The following is a 14625-nucleotide window of genomic DNA, read 5'->3' on the forward strand; positions in this document are numbered from 1 at the left end:
ATCAAAGAGCTCAAACTGTTCTCCAGATATATGTTGGATGCTTGAGTGTTTATTAAACCCTTTGAAATTAAGTGACAGACTCAGTCCTGTGTGCTGATGTTTAGGACAGACAGACACACACACTCAAACTCACACACGCCAGGCTTATGGGGCAGAAATCAAAGATGACAACAATGTCTAATTGAAGCTCCTCCAGGGTCTGGCTTCCTGTCATAATGGTTCACACATATCCTGTGTTTTGAAAACGGCAGGTTTTGGCTTGTGATCAATCAGAAGGGAAACATGGTTACTGCTCGCCAGGAACCTCGCCTGGTCCTGATTTCCCTGACCTGTGATGGTGACACCCTGACTCTCAGTGCAGCCTACACAAAGGACCTACTACTGCCCATCAAAACGCCCACCTCGAATGCAGTGCACAAGTGCAGGTAAGGAAAGGGCAGGTCGTAGCCCTTGTGTGAATGAATAGTCATGCAATCTTGAGAAAGCATAAACTCTAGAGGGAATCCTGAGAAACATATCAATAATGAACCATTGATTGCATGTGTACCATATATAGAACCAAGTCCTCAACATTATGAAGATCTAAAAGAAGGAGAAAGAAGGAAGCAGCTTCAGAAACTTGCGTTGTGGAGATGACAGACATGAAAGTGCTATGTAGAAACCCATGAGAACAAAAGCATATTGACATGTCAGCAAGAGAAAAATAACAGCACCCAAAGATCAAGCACAAAAATGGGGTGTGAGTGGTGGGGGCGAGTGTCCTAGCAGAGGTGAGACTTGATCTATGTATTCTCATACAACTTTTTCTACTTGGCTTAGAAAAACTGGGCACCTTCCAAATCTGAGTTAGGAAAGGAGTTGCAAATGGCTATGTGACCTGTAAGATTTAGTTCTAATGAAAGGAAGTTCCAAAATAGAAAAGAACAGCTCTAGCTAGAAGAGTGATCCAGCTAGCGGCTGCCCAGGGGTCAGTGTCAGAATGAGGCTGGGGATGTAACCCAGGAGGATGTTCTGTACACAAGCCCTTCCCTCAACATCAGAAGGGCTGCAACGAAGCAATTCTTCTAGGAAAACTAGTTTTGCCTCCAAGAAGTCATGTCTAGAGTTCATTTCTTATCTCATTATGGGAAAATTAAAGTTGGTCCAGTTATATTCTTGTTATAGTTTCTGCATTTGGAATAAAGATGCAGTGTGAATGTTACATGTAGTTTATAGCCTATCATAAAAAAATAGCATCACCTCAAAAAATGTAGTGATCTGAACAATGTCTAAAGACCCAAAAAAGTTCACAAAATGCAATACTGATGTAATTTCTACATTTTAGCGTTTTAAACATGGTAATATGCTTTTTGGAATTTGGTGGTTTTTCAGATTAGAAAAATGGTACATATTCATTGTTGAACATTTGGGAAATACCAAAAAAAAAAAAAAAAGAAACAAACTATCTGTGATAACTGTAATTAATATTGTGGCATATTTTCTTTCAGTCTCTATGCCTACTACTTAAAAACCAAATTGAAATAATACAAAAAATCCTTTACTATTGTTTATATACTTAAATTCATATGTTGAGTATTTTTTCATATTGTTAAAAAATCTTTAAGGACACCATTTTTCATGTTGGCATAATATTTCATTTTGTGGGTCTCCTCTAATGTGTTTTAATATGCCCCATGATTAAACATTTTGATTGTCTTAATTTTTTTCCAGGTATTAAGAAGAATGTGATGAATATCTTGGCATAAATCTTTGTATATATCATTTGTTGTTTTCTTAGGGAAAATATTCTAGCAGTGGTTTTGTTTGAAATAAGAATCTGGATCCTGTAGGCTTTTGATGCATCTTGCTAAATTGTTTGCAGAATGGTTTTACCGATTCCATTTTAACCATTATGTTAAAAAACATTTTGCCATTTTTGTGGGCAAAAATGATAATTTCTTGTTAATTTAATTTGTATTTTTCCCTGAGTGAGGTAAGCTTTTAAATATTTATATTGCAATTTGTATTTCATGTTTGTCCATGTCCTGATTTGTGTTTATTTGCCATGGTTAGATATTTACCCATATTTTCTTATAGTTAATTTTTTTGTTTAATTTTTAATTCATTTGAAATTGTGCTGAAACTTTTTTCACAGTCCCATATGGGCATTTGGTCCATGCTCAAAAGACTAAACGAGGGCATGCTTGGAAATTGCAAAATAAAAAGGCTTAGACATGCTACAGTAGTATACAGACTCTTTGAGCAAAGATTCCAAGGATCTTCTGGACTCAGGTTTCTTTTGACAGCCCAACCTATTCTCTTATGAGGGAGTTGTAACCTCAGCCCACAGTTTCCTAAAGATTTCTGATGAGTTCTTGGGGCGCTGGGGTCGTGATCACAGGCAGTACGCCTGTTTTCATGGTCGAAGATGTTACTTGATTTTCTCACATGCCTTGCCTGCTACTAATAAGATACACAGAATTAAGGACTTTTGCTATGGATTATTCAGACAAACAGCCTCAAACCTCAAACCATCTCAAGCCATGCCTACATTATCTTTGTCAAAGGGTCAAAGGTTATAGGAGCATTTGGAATTTTATTTTAATTCTTCACTTGCACTCTTTGGGACAGTGTGCAGGTGGGGTGCTGGGGCCAAGATACAGCAGAGGCCAATCAGAACTCAGGAGAAATGTGGGAGGAGCAGGAAGAAGTCAGAACAAATTCTACTCCTTGAAAGGCCTCAAGTTCTGGGTGATTATGAGCCTGAACCCCAGGATCTAGAAATAGATATTGCAATGGAAATCAGTGTCAGATTAACAGAGCAGATGTTTAAATGGCCCAAGATAGATGCAAATGCTTTGACTTTGTAAAAATAATTATTGCCAATTGAAGCCCCAAGGAGTCAAAGCAGACTTCCTGTCTACATCCTCCGCTGTGTGTGCCCTCCCTCCCACCCTCCTATGAAAGCAACTAAGGGAAGCCCTGGGCTGCCGAATGGCAAGTTGAGACTGAGAGGGTGCCTTGGTGGGCTGTAAGGGTTTGACTCTGGAGAAAGAAGGGTGATTTTTTTTTTTTTCTCATAGGCATCAACAAAGAGGCACCTAACAAGGAGATGACCTTCAAGGCTGTCTCCATACCTAGATATTTGGTAATGCTGCCATTTCACAAGATGCTTCTGAAATTAGCATTTCAGACATTAAACTGCACACACACACACAGACGCTAAGCCCCCCACATATATTCGGTTCTAGAACTGGTGGATTTGATTTTCGGGAAAAGTAAAAAATTATTTGGAGCTAAACCCTGTGAATAAGAAAACGACAGGACCATTTTATTTTGGTTAAAAAATGAGGTTAGGCTTAAAAGTAGTAATAAGTAGATACGACTAATATTAGGTTAGAATGATTACTTTCCAAGGTGACTGTTCTGAAAGGTAATATCCATTTGGGTGTATAAATTTGGGTATGTTTATTTTATTCATTTTATTTATTTTTCATCTTGATCCAGAAAAGAGTAAGGCAGGCACTCCTGGTCTTTGTAAATGGTCTCATTACTTCATAGGCCTTGGGTGCATATTTCAGCCCTCTGATTCTCAGGAGTTAATTTAGAATGGGGGGGGCGGTGACAGTGTGCAAAAAGGTATCAAGTCATATACTACAGCAGTGCACTTTTCTACATGAGTGTTACACTTCAATAAAAAGTTTTTTAAATTTGTGAAAACTTTGAATACACTAATCTCACTGCTTAATGTAACCCAGACACTGTTAGTAATGATTTCTCATTTTAGATATAAAGCAATAAAATAAAATTATATAAAAATATAGGATACTATACTCAATATATTTTATAATATAAAAATCCATTTATACATTATTATTAGAGAATGGATGCTTTTGTTTGATTAAATGTTTGATTTATGGAGTAACTATACAAAGATAGCTTGAAATAACTTGGTTGGGGGACCCTAGGTCATCACTACCTACTGAGCATATCCCAGTCCTAAGAATTGTTTGGGGACTTCTTACGGATTGTTCCTAATCCTCACGACAAAGTTCTGCTTCTACCCGCATTTTATTGATGAAGAAACTGAGTCTCAGAATAAGAAACTATGACCGAGGCCATGGAGCTAGTCATTTGTGGAAATGGAATGCTCACCCAAATAGATTTACTTGATCCACTAAGCTTTCTCAAACTTCTAGCATTTGCATAACACCATGACGATAGTAGGCCAAACCATACACCGCCTGTACTCTTGTTTACTTAATATTTCTCTTTAAATTGATTCAGCTTAAAAACTAATCTTAAACACATTTATTTAAAAAAGAAACTTTATGTAGCTACCCATATAATTTGCCAGGTATATGGCTTTGTATGGCTGCCTATATAATTTATATATATGGGTTTATATATAAATTTATGTGGCTACCTATAAACCTTATATGGCTACCTGTATACAAACTTTATATGGCTACCTATATAATTTGCCAGAAAGTAACAAACACTCAATATGCTAAAACATTACTAAATTCTAGCTAGAAGCTGTTGCCTACAGAGGTCTCTGGACCTAAGGTGTGTTCTTTCTTTGTTAAAAGAGGTGATTATCAAGTGTTGCTAAAAGGTAAAGATTTATTACCACTAAACTGGAATTTCTCTCTGTGCAATTCACCGTTATTTAATGCTATACCCAGGTGCCATCTACAATTTTCTTGAATGCCAGCAGTGGTAATGGTCCTGCACTTTGTGAAACACTGGCCTACACCATAGCATTTATTTTCCTCTCTATAGCTGTGAAATTCATATAATGCCAAACAGCCCTGCATACGACTATGTGCTGGGGAGTGGAACTTCGAATCCTGCAAAGTTATAACTTGCAATCAAATCCAGTAGATTATTATTGTTATTATTAAATAAATATAATATTATTGTTAATGTTTGTTATATATAAAGTTATTATCTGTAATGTTTTAGACTTTATAGAACATTTTCATATTGTTGCTGTTACTATACTGGCAAAGTATAGCCAGGCCTGTGAATAAAGATTTCTGGTCGCTATTCAGCTGGGTGAACTAGATTTTGCAGTAATTCTAAGTTTACTTTATACTGATACATTAGTTTTCTTCTGGAGAACTCAGTACATTTTCAAATATATTATTTCATTTCATCCTCCATGCATTCCTTCCAGGTAGGGAGACACAGTTGTACAAAACTTGATTTTTAAAATGGGGAAAGCAAAGCTTAAAGGGGTGCTGCTTTCATTTTCATTTGGCCTTATGCAGGTTTGGAGTCAGGGCCAGGACTAAAATTACATCTTCTGGTAATTAAGAAATGACAGTAACGTTACAGCTAGGAGCAGCTTTTCTGATGCAACTGGCACATATTAGGGTGCATGGATTTTCAAAGCCATGTCTGCCCTTTGCTCCTGCCACCCCTGCAGAGTGCACGGCCTGGAGATCGAGGGCAAGGACTGTGGCGAGGCTGCCGCCCAATGGATAACTAGCTTCCTGAAGTCACAGCCCTACCGCCTGGTGCACTTCGAGCCTCACATGCTACCAAGACGTCCTCACGAAATAGCAGACTTGTTCCGACCCAAGGACCAGGTGAGAGTTTCTGCTGCTTCCATGGGTAGAAAGCAGTCACCCCCAGACCAGGGGGCTCAGGTGGCATCTCTGATGACCTCGGCTCTGTTGTTTTCGGGGCAGCCCTCTGGTAGCTCAGATCACAAGCAGTAGGCAGAAATAAAGCCCTTCCCTTGGAAGCGTTGTTTGTTTCTTCGTTTGGGGGACTCTTGAATTTTTGCCCTTGAGCATCTACCTTCCTATTTGTGTAAGCATTGTGATGCCGGTAGGGTTTCAAAACTGTCCTGCACCAGTGTCTTTTTTTCATTCTGTTCTGTAATTGCACATGGAGTCCAGAATTTTTACGGTTTGCAGTTAGTTGTATGTCAGATTCCAGTTGTGCAACTTGGCATGGGTATGGAGATACACAGACTCAAATGATCAGCCTTAATGGCATAAAGCTCCAAGGATTCATCATAAAAGCAGGGTTGGTAGTACCATATACTGCTTTTACCATGGCCATAAAAAAAATAAATTATGCTGTAGTCCTTACTACTAAGGAGGCTGAGGTGGGAGGATTGCTTGAGTCCAGGGAGTTGAGGCTGCAGTGATCTCTGATGGCGCCATTGCACTACAGCCCAGGCAACAAGGAGACTTTGTCTCAAAATATATAAATAAAGAAACAAGCAAGTGCATAAATTATGGTCAACATAAATATTAATTTGTAAGTTGCATAAAATAAGTATTCATGGAATTAGTGAACATTTAAATCAAACATAATGAGGTCATCGAACTCAATCACCTTATTAAACATTTGAGAAACGGGAGGCTTAGAAAGGTTCAGTGATGTCCCCAAGGGCACACGCCTTGTGGCAGCTTAGGATTGATTCTGAGTCCTTGTTCCCTTCATTCCACCATGCAGTTTCTGAGTCACTGTGACTTCTATTAAAAGAACAAGAGAACTACTTTGAAAGATTGTGTGTGGGGTGGGGTGGAGCGTGGCGGCTGTGTCTAGGAGCTAGGCACACCTAATCACTGGAAAGTTGGTGTGCCACGTGTTACAACAATGTCTATTTCCTTATCAGATTGCTTACTCAGACACCAGCCCATTCTTGATCCTTTCTGAGGCGTCGCTGGCGGATCTCAACTCCAGGCTAGAGAAGAAAGTTAAAGCAACCAACTTCAGGCCCAATATTGTAATTTCAGGATGCGATGTCTATGCAGAGGTAACGCTGTGCCCCTTTGCATCTTTCCTTGGATTTGACTTCTTTTTTAAAGTATGAGAGTCTTTGACATTGGATTAGGTTATTCTGAAGGGTGCATTATTTATCAACTCTGTAATACATAACAATTTGATTTTTAGATGTATTCAGCACCTAATAAGTGCAGACTTCTGTGTGGAGGATGCAAATATTGATGGGTCAGAGACTGTTATCAAGGAGGCAGTTCAGGATCTGAGGCTTCTAAGGAGAATTCTGAGTTGACAGGTTCGTTGTTGAGTCACATTTTCTTGCACAGACTACACGATCTGTGTGGGCTGTGGAACAAAGAAAGTGTGTGCTCCTGTCTTGTTAAAGGATGGTCTTCCTGTTTAGTAGACGGCTCTCTTGGAGAAGACAGGCATTTACTGCAAGGCTGCTGGGTGAGGGTTGGGAGAGGTTGTTGCCTCTAAGCTTGATGGCACCACCCTGAAACGCTTGCAGTGCCACCTTCCATCTGCCCTCAGATGTCTGCATGGTGACTTAGCTTGAACAGCCCTGAGGCTTGGTTTCTGGGATTCCACAGGGTTCTGGCAGCAAATTTACCTTTGTAATAAATAGCCTTTGGCTATTTAACCTGATTCTCTCCCTGGGCTTCCACGAAGGCAGAGGTTGGTGGCCTAGAGGCTTGGTGAATGGCCACCAGCTGTGGATACTCAACAGAAACCCTGACCCCCAGCTAGGAATTCAGGAGGTCTGGTTGTGCCTCATATTTATGTTGAGAAGGGAGAGGTAAAGGGGACAATATAGTGGTTCTTACGTCTGCCCATTTCCTCCGTAACAGGGAAAAATGGAGTCAAAGCAATTGAGTTTTAACCTTTTATACTCAGAGGAACCAATTCTGTTCTTCACTTTTGCTGTACGGAGGCAAAATGTGCTGAAAGAGAAATAATCTAAGAATTTGACTGCCACATTCAAACCAGAGGATGTGAGGGCTGGTTTCAGCTTCTGCGCTGGCTTCTGCATGACTTTGAGCAGCCCCGCTAAGTCCCATTTACCTTGCCTGAACAATGAGATGATCATATTTCTGCCTAGGGTTACGTTAAGGGTCTGTTGAAGGGTCAATTTGGATAATGTAATTTATGAGACATAGAAAAGCAATATCAGTCGATAGAGGATAATAAAAGTACGTCCAAATCCACCGCTAATGCTTCATATAAAATACTCATTGCTCCAAACTTCCAAGGGTAGCGTTTCTTCTAAAGATGGCGGAGAACTTCCTAGTGTGAGGCGGGTGGACTGTGTGCATGTCCCCCATGGTCCTGGGTTGGGCGTCTCTCAGTGCTTCTTTGTGACGAGGAAGTTCTGCCTGTCCTGCTCCTGTGCACCATGGGCCAGCCTGACTTAGACAACAGGAAAATAATCAGTGTTTGGTTGCCTTTGACCATCTCCTTGATATTCATCTCCCACCAGCTATGGCTAAGAGAGCCATTTCTCCTGAGAACATTCCTTCTCAGGAAAAGAGAAATGAATGGGGAGGGTTTTGAATGAATGCTTGTGTTGCGCTTAAGTATGTTGTCTCTTCTATGCCTCATAGCAGCCCAGTGGGATAAAGCTATCATTCCTATCTTACAGGAGAGCAGAGAGAGGCTTGGGGAAGTGAGGTGGCCTGCCCTAGGCTATACCACAGCAAGGAGGGGCTGGGTTTTGAACCCCAATTGTACAAGGCCAGAGGAACCCTGAGAATTCTAGGGCATATGTGTGGGGCTGGGACAGCTGGATTCTAATCCACCTGCTTCAGCAAGTGACCGTACAAGCCTGGACAGGTCACCAAACCTGCCAAGGCATCTGCTTCTTGCAGTTATAAAACACGGGCAATTTCAATGACTCCCTTGCCTGATGGGAGCTGCGAGAATCAAGGTCGATGACAATTTGTGGAAAAGTTCTAGGACATTAAGTACCACAGAGAAGTAAGGAAGAGTTTCATTCCTGGGAGTTTGGCTCAGACACCAGCTTTTTCCCTATGATCGACTTTAAGCTTTCTTTCCCCCTGGTGTGATCTGTGCACCGAGGGTCATGCTGAAGGCATTTCCACTCCAAAATTCTGTGACAGTAAGATTCAGATGAGAGGAGAAGAGGAGATGGTCCAGAGTAGAACTTCAGATCTCGGAGATTTCTTTCAGTTGAATCTTACTCTAAAAACCCCTGTCTCTCTATCTCTGAGTGTTTCCTAATTGAGAACATTCTGTATGTGAAGCTGGGCGGTAACACAATGGTGGTTGAGCCGGCCTTGTTTTTAGTAATTCACCCATCATTGAGTGGGTTGCTGCCACTGTGTGGCATGCACTGTGAATAGACACATGAGAACAAGGGTTGAAGAAATGCACTTGCTTCTCCTAAGGAGCTCAGTGTGGTCAGATAGTGAACAAGCAGTCACAGCCCAGTGAGATACGGCCAGGAGGGTGGTGAGCAGCCAGACGTGGGGACGTGACTAACACCTGCATTATGGGGTGAGCTGAAGCGTGGGGCACCCAGGGCTCCGGTCTCAGACCCTTTCTCATTTGTCTGCACTCACTTTTCTGATCTGTTCTTTCTTTTTTTCTTTCTTTTTTTTTAATCATCTGTTTTTAAGACCTTCTCTGCCCTGAGGACCCCTAACTATATCCTTCTGCCCGAGCTTTCCCCTGCTTCTCCATATCTCCACGCGAATGTCTAATCCAACATCGGAATGTCTGAAATTGAGGGTCAGGTTTCCACCCCAAAGCCTGCTGTGCTGTCTCGCCCATCTCAGCACACAACAGCTCTGACTTCCGCTGGCTCAGGCCCCAAACTGTGAACCACCCTTTGTTCTTCTCTTTCTCTCACATCCTAAGTTCCTACAGTTGACAGATCTTGGTGGCTGGGCCTTCCTCCCCACTCCCGTCTCTACCCGGATGCAGTCACCACTGGTGCTGCAACAGCCTGGCTTCACTGGCCTCCCTGCCCTGCCCTTGACCCAGTCCTGCCACCATCCATGGGCTGTTCTCAGCACATCCGTCAAGGTAACCCTGTTGATGTAAGTAACATCATGTGATTCGTCTGCTCAAAGCCCTCTCATGATTCTCCACCTTTCTTCAAGTAAAAGATGGGATCCTTATGGATTGCCTTGAAGGCCCAACATGACCTGCACCCCGCCAGCTCCCAGCCCCTTCTCCTCTCACTCCCCTCTGCTGTCTCACTGTGCCCCAGCCATACTGGCCTTTTTTCTGTGCCCTGGCTGGGTCCTCAGCCTGGCATACCTTCCCTCACAGGCCTCATGGCTCACTCCAGTGCCTCTTTCAGTCCCCTGCTGTGGGCTTCACTGACCCCGCTCACCCAGCCCCCCACAGCACACACTCCACCTAACAAGCCGTGTGTACTCAGATATCAGTGTATTGTCTGTTTCCCCTATGCAAGCTCCTTGAGGACAGGGGCTGCTGTATCTCCAGTCCCTAGGAGAGCCCCTGGTACATAGAAGGTGTGCATTAATTATCTGTTAAATGAATGACCGGGTAAGTATTGTCCAGGAGAACGGGGGGCACTGAGGGAGGGGTGCATACACAGGGCTATGAAGGTAGGAGAGAATGGCCATCTTGCAGTGCTGGGGCTCAGGAGAGGAGGGGAGCTGAGAGCACAGGTACTTGGTGTCAGGTTTTGAGGAGTCTGGGAAGAATTTTTGGCCAGGGAGTGACTGAATCCGATTTGCATGATACACATTTGCCTCTGCCAGGAGCCTGGAGAAGGATTAGAGCAGGCAGGGCCAGGGTGCAGCTGGGAGAGCAGGCTAGCATGGAGGAAGGCCGAGGACCTGCATGGAAGTTTCCAGAAAGCAGACCCACTCCTCATCTCGGAACCTACCTTCTCAGCAGCTGTGGTTTTTCTCTGCCTCCCTTCATCATCGGCACTCCCCACACTCATTTCTTACACCTCACTCTCCCTGAAGCCACAGTAGAGACAACCACCCCACCTGCCACAGTCGGTGACTGTTTCTCAGTCGCCACCACCCCGCTCTGAGGACACATGGGCACTACTTACTGAAACGTTTCTCCTTTAGCTGTACTGCCCTTGCTTCTCTGCGGTTTGTCCTCATTCCTTACTTCCAAGAGTTCTGGCCTTGACCCTGTTCTCTCCCCTCCTTGGTGATCACACTGTCTCCTGCAGCATTGCCCTCTATCACCTGACATAGGTCCCTCAAATGTCCACCCAGGACTCCCTCTGGAGTGCTGCGCCACAGTTCCAACTCTTTGTTGGTTGACAGAGAAACTCAGACTTATGTGCTCCCACCCCAGCTCCTACACCCTCACCCCACCTCACTAAACTCATTCTTTCTTTCTTTTTTGAAACAGAGTCTTGTTCTGTCACCCAGGCCGGAGTGCAGTGGCATGATCTCAGCTCACTGTAACCTCCGCCTCCCGGGTTCAAGCGATTCTCCTGCCTCAGCCTCTTGAGTAGCTGGAATTACAGGCAAACGCCACCATGCCCGGCTGATTTTTGTATTTTTAGTATAGACAGGGTTTTGCCATGTTGGCCAGGCTGGTCTCGAACTCCTAACCTCAGGTGATCCACCCGCCTTGGCCTCCCAAAGTGCTGGGATTACAGGTATGAGCCACTGCGCCTGGCCCCCAAACTCCTTCTGTTGACTTCACAGTTTCTATCCAGGGCAGCATGTTTTTTCCTTTCACCCAGGCTCAGAGCATGACAGTCGGCCCTGGCTCCTCCCTCTGCTGTGTTCCTCCCAGCCCCAGCCATGTCAGCTCCCCTTTCTATTCTTAGCCACCAGCCAGATCGGGCGTTTGCTACTTCAAGTTTGGACCACTGAGTGCTCCCTCCTGAATGTTGCCACAGCCAAGCCTCCCAGAGCTGATCAGCGTGATCTCTCCCGCTCTAAAAGTTTGTAACAGATCATCAGTGTTGCTGCCTTGCTCAGAAGCCTTTAGTGGCTCTCCATGTCGCAAAGGTCCAAACTTCCCACTCAATCATTACATTCCTCTGTAACCTTGCCACAGTCTGCTTTTCCAGCCTTTATTACCAACTGTATTAGTTCATTTTCATACTGCTATGAAGAAATCCCCGAGACTGGGTAATTTATAAAGAAAAAGAGGCTTAATGGACTCACAGTTCCACATGGCTGGGGAGGCCTCACAATCATGGCAGAAGGTGAAGGAGAAGCAAAGGCACGTCTTACATGGTGGCAGGCAAGAGAGTGCGTGCAGGGGAACTGCCCTTTATAAAACCATCAGATCTCATGAGATTTATTCACTATCACAAAAAAAGCATGGGAAAGACCCACCCCCGTGATTCACTTACCTCCAACTGGGTCCCTCCCATGACACATGGGGATTATGGGAGCTACAATTCAAGATGAGATTTGGGTGGAGACACAGCCAAACCATATCACCAGTGAAAGCTCCAAACTGCAAACTGGTGTCTCCTGGTCACTGAGAATCTTACTCCCTTCCCTACTTAAAACTCTTGACGTTCTCTAAAAGCCTGGATTAAAAGCCCCCTCCCCTGGGAAGCCTGCTCTGATTGCTGGACCTCAAAGCGCTCCCTCCCTTCTCTGAAGCTACGGTGTGCTCTGAGCCTCTCCCATACCAGGCTTGTCCTGTTTGAACTGGTCACCTCCCTCCAGGTGCTGTAGGAAGACTTTCCTGGGCTCATCAGTGCTTCTGACTCAATCCCCAATAGTTTTTATTGGACATAGAAGGGGCTCTGGAAGTATTTCTTTAATTAATAATAACTTAATTTCCTAAGTGGAACCCTTATTTCTCTCCTTTTATACCCTTTTTATGTGTTTTTTTTTGTGACCATAGTGCCCCCTTGTGGGGAAATGTTCACAGGACAGGCTGTGGCTGTGCTAATCCGCTGTGCCCAGTTTTCTGGACTGTTGAAAATATGTGCTTGAGATCCATTTTATGATTTATGACAGAACAAAACCCCTGTGTCATATATATCAAGAATAACACACACTATTGGAGTTAAAATTCTGAGCTCATGATCAACCAAGGACAAGGCAGTTTGCTTTTTAACTTCAGGTCTTTGCCTTCTGCCCTCGTGTGGTGGGCAATTCTCTCCAAGGGTAAGAAGGTCAGGACTATAATCAAATGTCCTTTGCCTCCTTGGTGCCCTTCCTTCTTATCGCTGTCCCCTCTGCCTGGAGTCCCCTTACCCTTCTTTTGTGCCTCTCAAACTCTCTGCCCTTTTAGACTCAGCACCCGTCTTACCTATTCCTTATAAAACTTCCTCTAACCAGACCAGCCTGGAGAGCTGTGCCTCTGAATCCCCAGAGTAAGTATTGCCAGCACAGTTAAACCAACACATGATGTGCTGCCTTGGAGTGCTTTTTGTAAATATTTCTGGCATTTAAAAATAAAATATTGATCTTTAGAATTCCATGTATGTATGGCCTATCTCGGCTGCTGGATTGGAGGGCCTTGGTCCACTAATGTGGTTTGTCGTGGAAAGTAGGCTCCACTGACCCAGCCCACAGCTCCCCTGGCTGCAGTGCTTCGTAAATGCTCCAGCAAAAATCAAAGAGGAATGAGGCTGCTGGTCCTGCTCCTGATGTGTCCGTATCTGGCCAGGGGAGGAGACATGCACATACTCAGTGACTTAAGGCTCTTGATCCATATGACTTCAGGCAGACACGGAGGGATCTGATATAATCTGAAGTAATAAGCAATGCCCCCATCTGGCCCCCTCCCCACTTTCACCCACCCCATTCACTTTGTGCACCCCACCTCCCACCACCAGTCAAGTGGGATCATCAGGGAGCCTCCCTGAGCGAGGTGAGTTTCCATGACATTTTTACAAGTGAGAGGAGAGAGAAATCTCATCTCAGGGGAATGAACTGGCATATCAAAGCCAGAGAGAGGGAACGCCAAGGTGTGTGGGTTTCGCTTGGCAGAGCAGGGCTGGGGGAGAGCAGAAGGCTGCCATCGCTGATGTGGGTGACATCGTTAGGTTCGAGGGCTCCTGGGAAGTCTCTGCACACGTGTCAGGGGCAGGGCCCAGAGGTGCTCATGGGAATTTGTGCTTTGTCCCCTAGGATTCTTGGGATGAGCTTCTTATTGGTGACGTGGAACTGAAAAGGGTGATGGCTTGTTCCAGGTAAGGTGCTTTTCTGTCCCTGTGGGGTGAGGGTGGGGATAAGGTCACTCTGCTCTGTCCCCCTTATGATGCTCTGTGTGTGTGTCCAGATGCATTTTAACCACAGTGGACCCAGACACCGGTGTCATGAGCAGGAAGGAGCCGCTGGAAACACTGAAGAGGTAGGACTGGGCAAACGGGGCTCATCCTCAGGTTTAGGTGCTGGGAACAGAAGCAATATTTGTTGCTTAATGTTTATAGGAGGAAGCAGTGAAAACACCACCTACATAGTCTTGAAACTCAAGAGGGTCCCATTAACGAGATAATTTGGGAAACATTCCCTGGTGTTTTGGACACCAACATGTCTGCTTAAACAAAGACTTTTATTTTTCATTTAGAAATCATAATTCAAATAAATCAATGTTTAAAAATTGCTTATGTATTTTGACAAATTTTATTACGGGCTGAGTATTAGATGATACCAAAAAATGTACTAGGTGTCCTAATGGCATTGTGGTTATATAAGAAATGTCAATATATTTTAGAGAAGCTGATTGAAGTATGTGTGTAGGAGTGAAGTGATGTGACATCTGGAACTTGCTATATATTATTTTAGCAAAAAGAAAAAAAGGATAGATGAGTACATTTTAAAAATGTGTCACAATCTTCATAAATAGAATCTGGGTGATAATTATGTGGGGGTTTATTGCACTATTCTACTTTTATGTTTACTTTAAAATTTCTTAAGGAAAAATTTTAAGTAAAAGACACAGTACCAAGAATCA

The 14625-nt window shown here is 43.8% G+C and overlaps 1 protein-coding gene across 3 annotated transcripts in view; it reads left to right on the forward strand.

The window, feature by feature from the left end:
• MTARC1 (mitochondrial amidoxime reducing component 1) overlaps positions 1 to 14625 on the forward strand; it is a 32669-nt gene that overhangs the window by 4291 nt on the left and 13753 nt on the right. The window contains exons 2-7 of one of the 3 annotated variants that reach the window (XM_032137583.2): positions 252 to 425; positions 5414 to 5576; positions 6620 to 6760; positions 13800 to 13861; positions 13951 to 14022; positions 14102 to 14121. In XM_032137583.2, coding sequence (XP_031993474.1) covers positions 252 to 425; positions 5414 to 5576; positions 6620 to 6760; positions 13800 to 13861; positions 13951 to 14022; positions 14102 to 14114 — 625 coding nt within the window. In that variant the 3' untranslated portion in view covers positions 14115 to 14121. Of the gene's footprint in view, positions 1 to 251; positions 426 to 5413; positions 5577 to 6619; positions 6761 to 13799; positions 13862 to 13950; positions 14023 to 14101; positions 14122 to 14625 lie in introns of those variants that run through there. The other 2 variants (XM_032137581.2, XM_032137582.2) reach the window with 2 other exon arrangements.

This window comes from Hylobates moloch, unplaced genomic scaffold (genome assembly GCF_009828535.3).
Source record: "Hylobates moloch isolate HMO894 unplaced genomic scaffold, HMol_V3 SCAFFOLD_18, whole genome shotgun sequence".
In the NCBI taxonomy this organism is placed as follows: Eukaryota; Metazoa; Chordata; class Mammalia; order Primates; family Hylobatidae; genus Hylobates; species Hylobates moloch.